At 33.6% G+C, this 14123-nt stretch overlaps 1 protein-coding gene across 1 annotated transcript; it reads right to left on the bottom strand.

Annotated features, from left to right (window-relative positions):
- Positions 1 to 5170: 5170 nt before the first annotated feature.
- LOC114392352 (receptor protein kinase-like protein ZAR1) lies at positions 5171 to 9585 on the bottom strand. Its single transcript, XM_028353465.1, has 3 exons — positions 8686 to 9585; positions 7936 to 8489; positions 5171 to 6033 (listed from the first exon to the last, which is right to left on the bottom strand). The coding sequence occupies exons 1-3, from the start codon at positions 9414 to 9416 to the stop codon at positions 5384 to 5386; spliced, it is 1935 nt and encodes a 644-aa protein (XP_028209266.1). The 5' UTR covers positions 9417 to 9585; the 3' UTR covers positions 5171 to 5383.
- Positions 9586 to 14123: the final 4538 nt, after the last annotated feature.

The raw sequence follows: 14123 nt of genomic DNA, 5'->3' as shown, positions 1-14123 counted from the left end.
ATCGACTTTTTGGTCATTTAAGGCATGCATTGATGCGTTTGCATTTTGTAAACCCATTGTGTAAATTGATGGAACATGGTTATATGGAAGATACAAAGGGACACTATTAATTCCAGTTGCACAAGATGGGGCTAACAACATATTTCCATTGGCATTTGTCATTGTCAAGGGTGAGACAGTAGATGGTTAGCACTTTTTTTTTTGCAAAACTTGATAACACATGTGACACCACAACATGGTATATGCTTAATCTCTGAAAGTCAATCAAAAGTGCATACAGATGAACTGATAGTGGGTGGACATCAAACAACTCGTCACATGTGTTCTGTATTCAGCACATTTGCCAAAATTACATAAAAATAGTTCAAAAATGAAGACGAAAGAAAAAGCATCTTGAGTATGGGCAAGATATTTTGTTTATATTCTAATTCACAATATTTTATTATTTAACATTAAACTAACATTCAGATTTACATTTTTTTTCATATTACAGGGTATGCCATGACTCAACCAGAGTTTTTTTTTATCACCATTGGGAGTTACAAGAAGACAACTCACACGACACTGCATGGCTTGATTAAATACCAAGAGAGCAATGGACCTTGGCATGGGATGAAGGAAAACAGTAGGGAAACATGACCATTAATTTGGCAGAGTCACTATACTTGATGCTCAAAAAAATTCAAAATTTTCCCATCACTGCCTTGGTCAAAGCCACGTATGAGAAGTTAAACAAATATTTTATTGGTCGTGGAACTTAGGCTGATGCAATGATCGCCTCTAGAAAAGTTTACACACTTATTGCAGTCAAGTTCATCATCAAAGAAGAAACTAAGTCCAACACCCACTTCGTTCAACAGTTTGACTGCCAAAGATTTCAATTTCAAGTTGAGGAAAGAGTGAATACGAGAGAAAGGCGTCAAATTGGGAAATTCACTGTCAGGCTGAATCAAAGAACATGTGATTGTGGAAGCGTCAAAAGCTACACATGTCATGCGCACATGTCATTGCTACATGTAAGCACATCAATATAGATTACTTGCAATATGTTAGTCTAGTGTTACGTGTCAAGTGTTTACAAAGTCTCGTTAGTAGGAATGCGTCACCATGATTACTGGCCACCATATGAAGGACTGCATTTATGTGTCAATCCAGCCATAAGGAGAAACAAAAAAGGTCGACCAAAATCTACAAGAATATGAATTAATATGGATGAGAGAGAAAGAGATCAACCAAAACGTTGCTCAATCTGCAGGCTAGTTGGTCATTCAAAAAATAAGTGTCTCCAACCATCCCGGAAGTTCCAGTTAAGCAAATTAATTTTTTTTTACTACTAATGTATTTCATTTCACATCATTCATAAATTCAAAATCATTCTTCAACTGTGCTATTTTTAACTAATGTATCTTCAAAACTAATTTACAATGTACTATTTTTAACTAACTTTGTTTAACTTTATATTCTTCTCTAATTTTATTAATTTTTTTTATTTATATTTTAAAATTATTTTTTTAATTAAAAAAAACGAAAAACCACAATGAGAATTTGAGTTGGGGAAACCCGAATTCTCAACTGATTTTAAAAACAAAATTGTAAATCACATTGTAAATTCGGATCCTCCCAACCCTAATTTACACTATGAATAATGTTTATGTATATTTGTGTAAATATTGGGGGAAGTTGTATGTTTTTGTGGAAAAAAGAAATCTTGCTCTGGAAAAAATAATCCATTTGAAGGTAAGTTACTCCTGGTGAATTCTCGTTTTTTTTTCTTCAAAAAAAAAACTGGAATTCTCGCGCTCCTCTCTATTCATAGAAAATTCTTCATTTTACATTCATTAGTTTTAAATTTTAAGTATGTGAAAATTAATAATTTTTTTTTCATGCTCAGGTTTTTTATAAATGGATAATCATTGCACAAGAAATAAAATGTTTGAGAAGTTTAGGTGGGCGATTAGGAACTTCTGTAAATTCAACTCCTAACAACAGTACGGGAATCTTTCTACATGGATGAACACATATGCTGATTGATTAAACTGTTGTGTACTGTATACATTACTATTTCGTACGATTTTTATTTATTTATTTTAAATAAATTTTGTACGTTGTTTGTAGGAGGTTATTATCTTTCACACAAAAAAAACGAGGTTATTATCTATCCCAACGTGGATTATTATTGTGTGTGATCTCATTTTTTATAATTAATTTATCTAAAGTAAGGTTTATAATTAATCATTTTTTATTAAAAATTATTAGGTGATCCGAGATCACAATGTTAGATGTGACTCCAATCATTACATGTTGATTATTTATTAATTTATTTTAATTTTTTTATTGTTATCCTTATAATCAGAGAGAATTTGTAAATTTCAAGTTTTCTTTAATTAATCATGTTAACAATAAAATGACTGATAAAAGATATATTTCACATTTCCCTCTTTACAAAATTGAGCTTTTGGCTATATTATTTCATCCCTAGATAGAACTTGTGTTTCTTGACAATTTCTTAAAGGCTATGCTTTGGTTGGGTCACACATGTTTGGTAGAATAAATATGTTAGCTAGCAACTATTGGTCTCTTTACTTTTTTTATTCTTACGCTTTAGCTATTCCTTATTTTTTTTTTTTTTCAGATTCCATCTTTCCTAGCAAGTGTGATTAGCCTAAATGCATTCAATTTCAATTAATTTCTGTTTCTGACTTTGATTGTTATGCATTATTATTTAAAAATGTTTGTTAGAAATGTATAGTTCGAAATCTTTTGCATAGAAGCTATATGATAAGAATATTACTAAATTATACTCTTCACTCATACTAAGAGTTCTCTATATCATCTATACTCTGTAGTAATAACATGGACCCTCCCCATATAATTATATATCCATTTGAATTTTACATACCATATAATTCGATTACGTGTATGAATTGTAATTATATATCCATTTGATAATCATATCGTTTGAATTTTAATCCAAAACACAACTAACTCTTGCTATATGATATATGCCAGAAATTAAACATCAGTTCAATGCAATGGAGTTTTATTGGGGATTCAGAGCATTCATACCTATAGATGAACTGTGTGATCCTTCCAATGGGTTTATTGTGAATGACACTTGCTTAATTGAAGTTGAGAATTTGTTCAGCCAGTCAGAACATTTGAATTTGAATCTAGTGGAGCAACCAGTTAGCAAAATTTATGACAAGGCTATTGAACACACTGCTGATCCTATACCCAAGGAAATGTGCACAACATCACTTGATGAGTTTGTGGATTTCAGAGGCTTAGGGAAAATAGAGAAATCTTTTGTTCCACTACTAGAAGATGTTCACAGCATTCCTCTCTAATTGATAGTCAAAGGAAAGAAACTAGTATGTTTACTGAATATGCATTCAGAGCTTTGGGTCCAGTTTTACATTTTCTTAAGAATAAAAAGATAAAAGATATGGATGATGATGCTTGTAATCATCTCCAAAAATTTTATGGGATGAACTTGAGCCGTTTAGATTTGATTTGACCTGGTTGGAACCCATGTTCAATCCGCCTTGCGTATGAAACATGTTGAGAGAGTTGTTCAGTTGAAAAGGAAGAGGGAGGAGAATGTGACTGCTTTAGCGATGAAAGAAGAGAGGTTGAAGAAAAAGATGAAAGAAATAGAAGCAGAACTTGGAATAGCAAGAAGAGACTTGGTGCAAGCAGGGGAAGACTTTGAAGCGTGCAATTTGGATGCTGAAGTAGGATATGGAAGACCATAATTATGCCACCTATTGAAGAATTCGGCGTAGGTAATTCATAAGTTTTGATGATTTTTTTTTTTTTTTGAACAATTGAATATGTTATGCTAGACATCAATGATTTTATTATCTCAAATTGTTTATCGATCTCAAGTTTGACAATTTTATTAGGCTAATATAATTACGTTTTTTATGCATTCATAGATTCCTTTGTTTATGAGCTCCAGCTACTTGACAAATTCTGACTTCATAGTCTTCGTAGTTATGGTTTATGGTCATTCTGTTCGTACTCATAGGATAATATAAATGCTATTGTTAATATTAACATAAATTTTCTTATTTAGTTCTATATATATACCTACCACAGCTTCTGTCATGCTATACATAATTTGAAAAAGTTTAATTTTGATAGATCGTTAACAATTAGTAAATATAATAATTATTATAAAAATCAATAATTTTATTATATTAATAACGCAATTTATAGGGCATTGCTAAGGTGGGCAAGTAACTCAAATGGTCCAAAATGGACCATGCCTTATAACCTGTTGTTGTAGGTCTGTCCGGCAACTATGTTTTCTAATTTTTGTGCAGTGAATATTTCATTATGGAATGACCTTTTCACCCTTGATAAAACTTTAACAGTTACGGAAAGAAAGATTGTTTGTGCGTGAAAGTGGAAGCTAGGGGTTATAGTGAGTCCGGTGACTTAGAAGGACCCAGATCGTGTTTGAGACAGTGTGGCTTTGTTGTCGTGGTTGTTGCAGAGGGAGGATCGATGGTGCAATTGCTGACATTGGCAAGTTCATATGTTGTTTTAGGATTAGGTTAAAGAAATTTTATGAATTTCAGTAGAGTTGGGTGAATGAAATTTTTGGTGGGTTTGTGTTTGTCTTTTATTGTAATCTTTTGGGATGGCTGTTGTTTTTGCAGTGATTCTTGTTAGTTTTCCTATCACGTGCTCCTTGCGTCATGGTTGGCATGCTATTTGGTCTTCTTTTTTACCCAATTCAAGTATCACAGCAGAAATTGTGTTTACTAACGGAAAGTATACTGAACGAAATTCACACCAGAAACACTGCAGAACTAATGGGTTTGCGAAAAAAAAAAAGAAACCTCAAATCACTATGAATGGCCGCCGCCGCTACTTACGAAATTAACCATAAAAACCCAATGTCTAAACTTAATTAGACGATTAATATTATAACTAAAGAGCAACCAGTAAAATACATAAGCTTCATATAAATAAAATTCATTATCTAAAATTACTTTTCAATGCTATAGATAGTTACCGGTAAGAAATCCACAACGTTGAATATAATAATATTACCATTTAGTTAAATGGTCCAGGATAGAATTCGCCAACAATAGCTTGCTAGTTGCCAACATTCTTAGTTGCTATTTTTAAGTAAAGAGGAAGGGACGGAGACACGCAGTTTCCATTGAGGAAGAAAATGCATTGCATTAGCTTATGTCAATACATCATACAAGCTGCATCTAGTTTCCATACATTAAATAATCTTACAAAACCAACACCACTCAAACCACCAAATTAAGAGAAAGAAAAAGAAAAAGAAAAAGAAAAAGAAAAAGAAAAAGAAAAATGCTACCCACATGAACCAAAAATTTACAAGGATCTATGTCATTTTTCACTGTAATTTGATTCGATCTAGGGTCTCTGACACGGTTCTCATTCTTGGTCGCAATTCTGGATCAAGTTCTGTGCAGTTCAGTGCAACATGAAACACTGCAATAACTTGCTTCTTAGCATAAACCTCAGGCAGAAGTGCAGGGTCTATAATCTCCGACAAGGGCTGTTCCTCCCTGAATGCTTTTCTCACAAAACTCTCTAGCCCCATGCCATCATTTTCAGCTCCTAAATCTGGAAGTCTACCTGTCAAAAGTTCTAATAGCACTATACCAAAAGAATACACATCACATTTCTGAGTGAACTTTCCACCAGCTATGCGCGCCTCGGGTGCCAAGTAGATGTTAGAGGAAGTTGAAACATTTGAACCAATTGAAACAATTGCTGATGTTGCTATAGAGTGGTTTGAACGTTTTGGTTCTGATGATAGAGACTTTGAGTTTGAGCTACCTATGCCAAGACGGGTAAGTCCGAAACCGGATATGTAAGGACTATGATCCTCGTCCAGAAGGATTTTTGTTGATTTAAGGTTGCCATGGACATATTTTCTACCACTGAACTCGTGTATGTATGTTAAGCCTCTTGCTGCTCCTTGAGCAATTTTTAACCTTGCTGCCCATGGTAATGGTGAAAATGAATTGGAAGGTCCACCTGAAACAAAGAAAACCAAACATTGCAGAAAATTGCTTCAATTACCCCCTTTAAATGGAAAGTGGAAACTGAAAATGACATCACAACCACCGTCGGCAAAGTTTTAGAGAGCAAAAAGTGAAAGTGCAAGCATTAATTTTCGTGAGAGGTCTTGCATGTTACAAAGAAGATGACAAAGATCTCAATAACATTGCGCATATAATAGAGTTAGTACATGTTTGGATCAAAATTTATAAACTTATGTTTGAATGAATTTTATTTTGCAAAAAGAACCCTTCCTTTAATTTCATTTCAAACTGAGTTTTAAGACAAAATTGAGACAAAAATCACACTCAAATGAAAATCAAACAGGAAGTTTTAACATAGCCTTACAAATTCCCTCCTTTTAACATCTAATTGGCAAACCCGCAACTACTGAGTTAGAATGTTCAACACAGCAGAATTTGAGGGCCACCACGCTCCACGAGCATGGCATTAAGAGCAACTGTGGACACACCCCATAATCAATATAGGCAAACCATTATCTAACGAGACATCACTAGGGAATGACGAAGATTGCATTGAAAACCAAAAGATTTTCAGTCACTCAAATGGGGTCAACACAATGCAGTTAATTTTTTTTGCATTTATCACTTTATGGACAAAGCAGGACCACAAATGATACACTTTTAGATGAATTTGATTGAATGTTCATTAGAAATACTACAAACAATAATAAAGATAACCGAAATTAATGTACCTTCATAAAGTTATAACTATGTGATCACGGACAAAAGTCATTAAAAAGTGGTTCCAATTCTCCAGTGCGGGAGCACAATTCACTAAAGGACACGATGGCCCGAGGCCCCCCAAAATAGTTACAATCACAAATGGTTAAAACTTAAAAGGTTTGCCATTCAGCTGTTGTATGCGTACAATACCATAATGGAGACAATCACATGGCGACATTATTAGCTCTCGAGGAAAAGCTAGAATTTGAACTGTCACACGGTGACCATATATCAACAACGTGCACTCATAGCGAGTGGTATGTGTTGTTCTCACTTACTGAAATCAAACCTATAGTGAACTGGCCAAGCACTAGTCTCATGCCACTATATTATGCAGAAAATCTAGCAAATACAGGAAATTTGGTCTATTTTTAAATGCAACAAAAGTATCAAAAGAGATTCCCTAATTTTGTTGTCTTTGGCATGCAAAGGATATAGAGTTTCGAATCCAACATTACGTACTCCAACATGGCATTTTCTGCCTGGCTTGACTTATTAGAGTACATTAGAGTTTCTTCATTACATTTTGAGAAAATAACTTTATTTTATAGCTTTCACTAATTAAAAAAAAAAGATTATTTCTCTATAATTAAGCTAAAACAAAGCACACATATTGGGCCAGTTAATTTAAACTTAAAAACAATTGTGAAAAAACATTTTTTAAAATAAGTACTTTTTTTAAGAAGTGGATAAAGAATTTGTTTCCTAGAATAAGAAAAAAAAATATTTTTTAAGCATAAGCATTTTAAACAAACATATTAAAAAACATAAAATTGTTTATTTTATTTTTAAAAATATTTTTAACAAATAAATTTAAACAAAAAATCCAATTTAATTCAACTTGTTTTTAACAAGTACTTACTTTTATTAATTTTATGAGGTAACTTTTAAATTAAAAGGAATGTATAGCAAGAAATTATCAATTAGTTGATGTGGTTAGCTTTAAAAATAAAAATTAAATCTAAGAAAATGATTGGAAACATTTATTGAACAATTTTTTTTATACTATTTTGTAATCATAAATTTGTTAACTGTCATGGGAGACAAATATCTTCCACTAGATTCATTATCAGCTTACAACAATACACTTATGCATTGTCAAATACAAATATAATAGAAGCAGTGAGAATACCATGCAATGCGGTGTGCAAGTTCCCGTTGCGGACGAAATCCGTGACGAGCAGCTTCTCCTCCCTGGCATAGTAATAAGCTCTCAGAGCCACCACATTGGGGTGCCTCACCCTCGCCACACCCTCCACCTCCGCCTCAAACTCCTTCAACCGCCATGCGGCACCGCCCTCGCCGAGCCTCCTCACCGCCACCACCCTGGCCGCCGCCGCACCTTTCCCAACCCCGACAACCTTGTACACAATCCCACTCCTACTCTTCCCCACCACGTACGCCGAACCCCTCAACAGATCCTCCAACTCCATCCCTCCCAACACCCCTCCCTCTTCCTCCACCACCACAAACCTCCCCTTCACATCATCCACACACCCCACATTTCCACCCTCCACTTTCCCAAATTGCCCCTCGTCGCCACACCTCCCTCGCCGCAGAATCATAAAAACCACCGCAAAACATAACAAAATTCCAGATATCACCACCATCGCAACCACACACACAAAAAGCCCGCCACCTCTCGGGTTCTGTTCCCCAGTTTGTAGATCCCGGTTCGGGTTTTGTCTGTAAAGTGAAAGTTACAAATACATTATCATTATTCATTTAAAAGCAAAGGCACGATCTATAGAATTCAACTTATTATTTACTGGTTTATTCATAAACGGTACCGTTAATCACCCTTAAACCAGCTTATAGCTTATAAGCTTTCACCCCGCTTATCGGCTAGTTTTATCAAACATAACACAGTACCGTAGAATACCTTTGTTTCGTGGTGGGAACTTTCGGATTCTCCGGGCACGCGTTTTGCAAGGGGAACCCGCAGAGGTAGGGGTTGTTGGAGAAAGCAGTGGGGCCCTGATTAAGTAACGACCCGACCTGGGGGATTTCGCCGGTTAAATTATTGTACCGGAGGTCGAGGCTGATGGTGACCGGGAGGGACCCGAGGGAGGACGGAATGTTGCCGGTGAAGCGGTTGTGTGATAAGTTGAGCGTGCCCGCCAGGGAAGGGAGGTTGGAGAGAGTGACCGGAAGGTGACCGGAGAGGAGGTTCGAAGAGAGGTCCAAGCGGACGAGGCGTTTGAGAGAGGAGAGTGATGCGGGGAGTGGGCCCGTGAGGGCGTTGTGGGAGAGATCGAGGACGAGGAGGGTGGTGGCATTGAAGAGGGTGGTGGGGATTACGTGGGAGAGGTTGTTGTGGGGGAGGGAGAGGCGTTTTAGGTGGGCTAAAAAGCCCAGTTCTGAAGGGAGGTAGCCCGTTAGGGCTTTTGAAGGGAGGGTTAGTTGGGTTACGTGGTTGTGCTTGCAGGTTACTCCGGCCCAGGTGCAGGGGGTGAGGGAGGTGTCGGTCCAGGTGGCTAGGGCTCCTGTGGGGTCCACTGAGATTGCGGCTTTGAAGGCTAGCAATGAGAGCCCGTCGGAGTTTAGGGGGAGTGTGAGGGGAAGGGAAATGAGGAAGAAGAACAAAGAAAGGTGGAGATTATGACCTGGCATGGTTGGTTCTGTGGGGGTTAGTGAGGCATTTAGCAACGAGAGAGGAGAGAATGGTGTAGTGTGGTTGAACTGTTGAAGTGAAATGGATGGATGAAGGTGGAGAAGCGGAAATAGGAGAAGAAGCTTAGAAGGTGTGTGCGCTGCTGGACGAGACTACGTTGTTGATTGAAATTTGTCTCCCCACTCTAGAACCTTTGTAATTTGTATTTATTAGCGACCCGCCACTTCATATTTTACCTACTTTATAGTATATTTTTCTATTTTATATTTATTCATTCATTTTTTAAAGATACGACAAATATTAAAAGACGCAACATCTTCTAATCAAGTTTTGTTTTCTCAGTTCCTAAAATATAAATTTCTTTTTTTTAGTCTTTTTTATTTTTGAAAATTGTTGTTTTAATCTTTTCATGATAAATAAAACATTACTCAAAGTTTTTAACTGTTAAAATTTGATTTTTAACAGTTAAAAATTATATTATAAAACCGTCACAAATATCAATTTATCATAAGATGAATTATAAAATACATTTTCTATAATTTAAGGACTAAAAAATAGAACCACAGATTGAAGAACTAAAAAATAATTAAGTTAAATTTTTTAATAAAATTCATGTCTAAAAAATAAATAGAAAATAATATATGATTATGTTAGTAAAACTAACTGGACAAAAAATTGATGAAAACTAAAACAAGAATAACTAGTGACTGAAAATTAAAAAATGATTTTATTAAATCATAAATATTTAATAAAATTATTTTTTAAATTATAAAATATAAAATTACATAATCAAACATAAAATTTTATCTTAAATAGAATAAATCAAAAATAAAATCTAATAAATATTTAAGAACAAAAATATATAATAAAACTAAAAATTAATATTTCAAAAATACACTAAAAACTATTTAAAAATTTATTTATTAACAATTTAATTTTTCAGCTCATAAAAAATTAAAAATTAATTATAATTAATTTTCAAATATATATATATATATATATATATATATATATATATATATATTAATCTTTCAAGTTAAAAATTTATATTTGTTAATCATTTAAATTTAATAGAGTTAATTATACATTTAATCTCTCAACAATTATATCATTTTTGTTAGTGGAGAACTGGAGATTGCCTATGTGACCATGAAGATGTTGGAGGAGTACCACGTTGCCACCAACCCCATCTTGAAGAACCAGTTCAAACCTTTCATTTTTTTTTTTTCAAGCTTTCAATTTGATCTTCGGCTGCTTTAAAGAGGTTAATAGAGATCTGTGCATTGAAAAAGGGTTGAACATTGAGTGGGGGAGATGAAGACGGGTTCACCGAGGCAGTAGAAAGGGTTGACACAGATGAGGGCAAGGTGGTTGGGAGGATCGACGGTGTTTTCTAAGATTCAACCCTTTCCAAAGGTGAGGAATCCAAATTCGATGGGTTTGGTGGCGACGGATCTGGTGTCAAAGATAATGAAGGCAGTGTTTGGTTTGATTTGGGTGTGGGTCGCAAGGATCTACGTTGGTTGTGATGTTTAAGGTGCAGACTTGTGATGGTGTGGTGGTTATGATGGGAAGTGGTGGCTCCGTGTTCGTTGTGGTGTTTGAGGCACAGGCTAGTGATTGATCGGAGCTTCTGTTGTACGTTGATCGGAAAAGTGTACGTTAAAAATAATAATTTATAATAAATATAATCACAGTTAAAAATCTCCACTGTTAAGAAATTAGAAACTTCTGACTTGACTTTGTCATGATATAATTATTATGTTTTAAACAATTAAGACATCTAATTAAATATTTTAAGAATGGAGAGACATAATTGAATTTTAAATTATAATTAAAGGATTAAATGTATAATTAAATTAATTTAAAACTGCTTATTTAATTCCTGAATTTTAAAGAGTACTTTTTAGTCCTTCATGATAAGTAGGAGTGAAAATGAGTTGAGCAGATTGTCCAGGACCTTTGACTCGGCCTATATATAAGGCTCGACTCTGCTTGTTTACTATAAAGGTTAAGTTCAAGCTTTTTTAGATAAAAAGGTAAAGTTCAAACTATAAAAAAAAAATATGTTAAACTTGACAAGCCGGTCTGTTTAACTAATAATAATAATAATAACTTTATTTTATTAAATCTTATTTTATCCAGATTTTATTTCATCTAGATTTTATTTTGTCCAGATTTTATTTCATCCAATCTTATCTTATCTTGTCCAGATTTTATTTTATTTTGTTTATGGGCTTGAAATTAAAATAGATTAAGATAGATTTGTAAGCTTTGGGACTGAAGACCTATATAATAACACCAAGGTTTTAGTTTAGGAAGTTTTTTTTTCGGAGAGGAGAATAATTCTAATATCAACAATAGCTTCAGAGTCTACATTTAGTGCTGGGGTAGGGTAATTGATGAGTATCGTTCTAAACTAAATGAAGAATCTATTGAAGCGGGGGGATTGGCTTCGTCATAATTATAATTTGCAGAGAAAATCAAAGGTACATACCTATGGCTGTCATTTTAGTTCTTTTTTTGTATTTATTAATTAGTCCTAATAACATTTTTCCCCTTATTGTGAAGGTGAATGAAAAGCTTGAAGAAATCATCTTGAAGATAACTTGATTGCAAATGATTTGTAAATGTAAGTTCATTGTTGAAGTCACATTATAATTTTTAGTTGTATGTGTTTTAGTGACATATTGGCTCATATTTTTGTTACTGCTACGCAAGTTTATCTAGTTTATGTATTTAAACATTTTTAACATATACTTAACTATGTCAAATTCAATTATTATTATAATTCTAGTGCTGTCAAAATGTTAAACATCAATACATCATGTTTGTGGTAGAAGTCTGCACTTTAATTTATTGGATTAAGGGTGTATATCTTGAATTATATTTTGTGTGCTAGCTTTATAGCAACGGACAGATTAATGATGATTATCTATACCATTTTTATGGTATTATGAATGACATGATGAAGTGACATATAAAGTACTTAGAGAGTTCACGTGCTTCTAGACATCTTCAAAAAGAAAGAGACTCAAGCTAAAAGGATATTGTAACCGGATTAATACTTCCAAGGAAAAGAATGTTTTGTAAAGACATTTTCACACAATTTAAATATTTTTGTTTGGCTATATTAGTGTAAATCATCTCTAATCCATACATTTTTTAATATTATGCTCTTTTTATTTTCTTTTGATATACTTTGTGCTTTAACGACTTGAATTCAATATGATTTTGTTTATCAATTATTTTTGGATTTGTACATTACTTATATGAAATTTTATAAGTTTCTTTTTTTAGTTGATATTTCACTAGGTAAGCTGAGTCGAGCCTTAAAAAAAGCCTATGACAAGTAATGAGTTAAGCTCAAGTTTTACATTTTCAACTCAAGCCGAGCTCAAGCCTAGTAAAGTTTGGATTGACTTAGCTCATTTCCACCCCTAACGGTAGTGTTGTCAATCTGGGAAATTTTTCATAATTTGTGAATATTATATTGTTGACCATCAAAATTTGATTTTTAATATATTAGTACAATAGTATAAATTTTGATGATTTAAAATTATCACAAATTGTTAAAAAAAAAAAAATTAACCCCGAAAACTAACAACGATACAATAAACAAACAATCCAATAACTTATTCTAGCAATTGCACGAACTAACAATTAAGCAATATATGCAATCAAAATATATAGTAGCCAATTTTAGATTCAAAATACACAGTAGCCAATTAGTTTATTTCATCAATTACACGATGACTATTGCAGTTTTGCGTCCATATTAAGGTGATTTGGTGCGAGTGGGACCTTTTCTTGATGGGTGGTTTTTCCTGAAAGGAAACTTTGCCATCCTGCTTGAAGATCATAACCAATTGAATTAACATAAAAAAAATGGATAAATTAGGTAAAAGAATTAAAAGAAGGAACAAATTGGGAGATGTTGTTGCCTAAAAATTCAATGTTAGTCATAATATGTTTTGGTGAACTTTACTTTAATGTGATTTCAAATAATGATCAAATAATTTGTGTCAAGAAGAGGAATCTGTTTCTTGGTTACAGGTTCTCAAGCTACTTCGAAGAATGCTAAGTGTAAGTGAACGGAGAAGAAAATCAAGAATATAAGATTTTGCATGAAAGGTAGTATTTGAGAGGTTATAAAGTAAAGCGATAAAGAAAGTAATGAATGAAAGCAGTAAAGGAAATGTTTAAATGAAATCAATAAATGACAGAAGGGAAAGAAAAGTCATAAAAGAAGTGTAGGATATGATATGCTTGTAGTTGATTGATTGTGTGTCTAAAATTTGAAGTACAATGCTTATTTATAGGCTACAAACTCACGTCTTGTTAACTTCCTAGAACATAGTTTGGGAGTTACATAGCTAAGTTTGGGGTCATTTGACTAGTTTTATATTAATTCGACTAATCTTGGCTTGTTAGTTTGACAAACAATAGTTGATTTCGACTAACTAATTTTGAAGCAAATTTATCTTTATGGTGCTTGGTAACTACTCAAAATCTAGACACATTCTCCTCTTCCCGCACATCAACTTGTTTCCAACCTTGAAAAAGATGGAAATTGCTTCCTATTTTTTAGGGAGCACTAGCATTGATTAGTTTTAACCGTCACAAGTCATCTCAATATCAACAAATCGTAAAAAATATCATCTTATCTTTATTAAATTAAATTTGACTTAATTTAGTTAATTTTG

Source organism: Glycine soja, chromosome 2 (assembly GCF_004193775.1).
Source record: "Glycine soja cultivar W05 chromosome 2, ASM419377v2, whole genome shotgun sequence".
Taxonomy (NCBI): domain Eukaryota; kingdom Viridiplantae; phylum Streptophyta; class Magnoliopsida; order Fabales; family Fabaceae; genus Glycine; species Glycine soja.
Note: the sequence above shows the minus strand (reverse complement) of the source record. Positions and strands in the feature narration are given on the sequence as shown.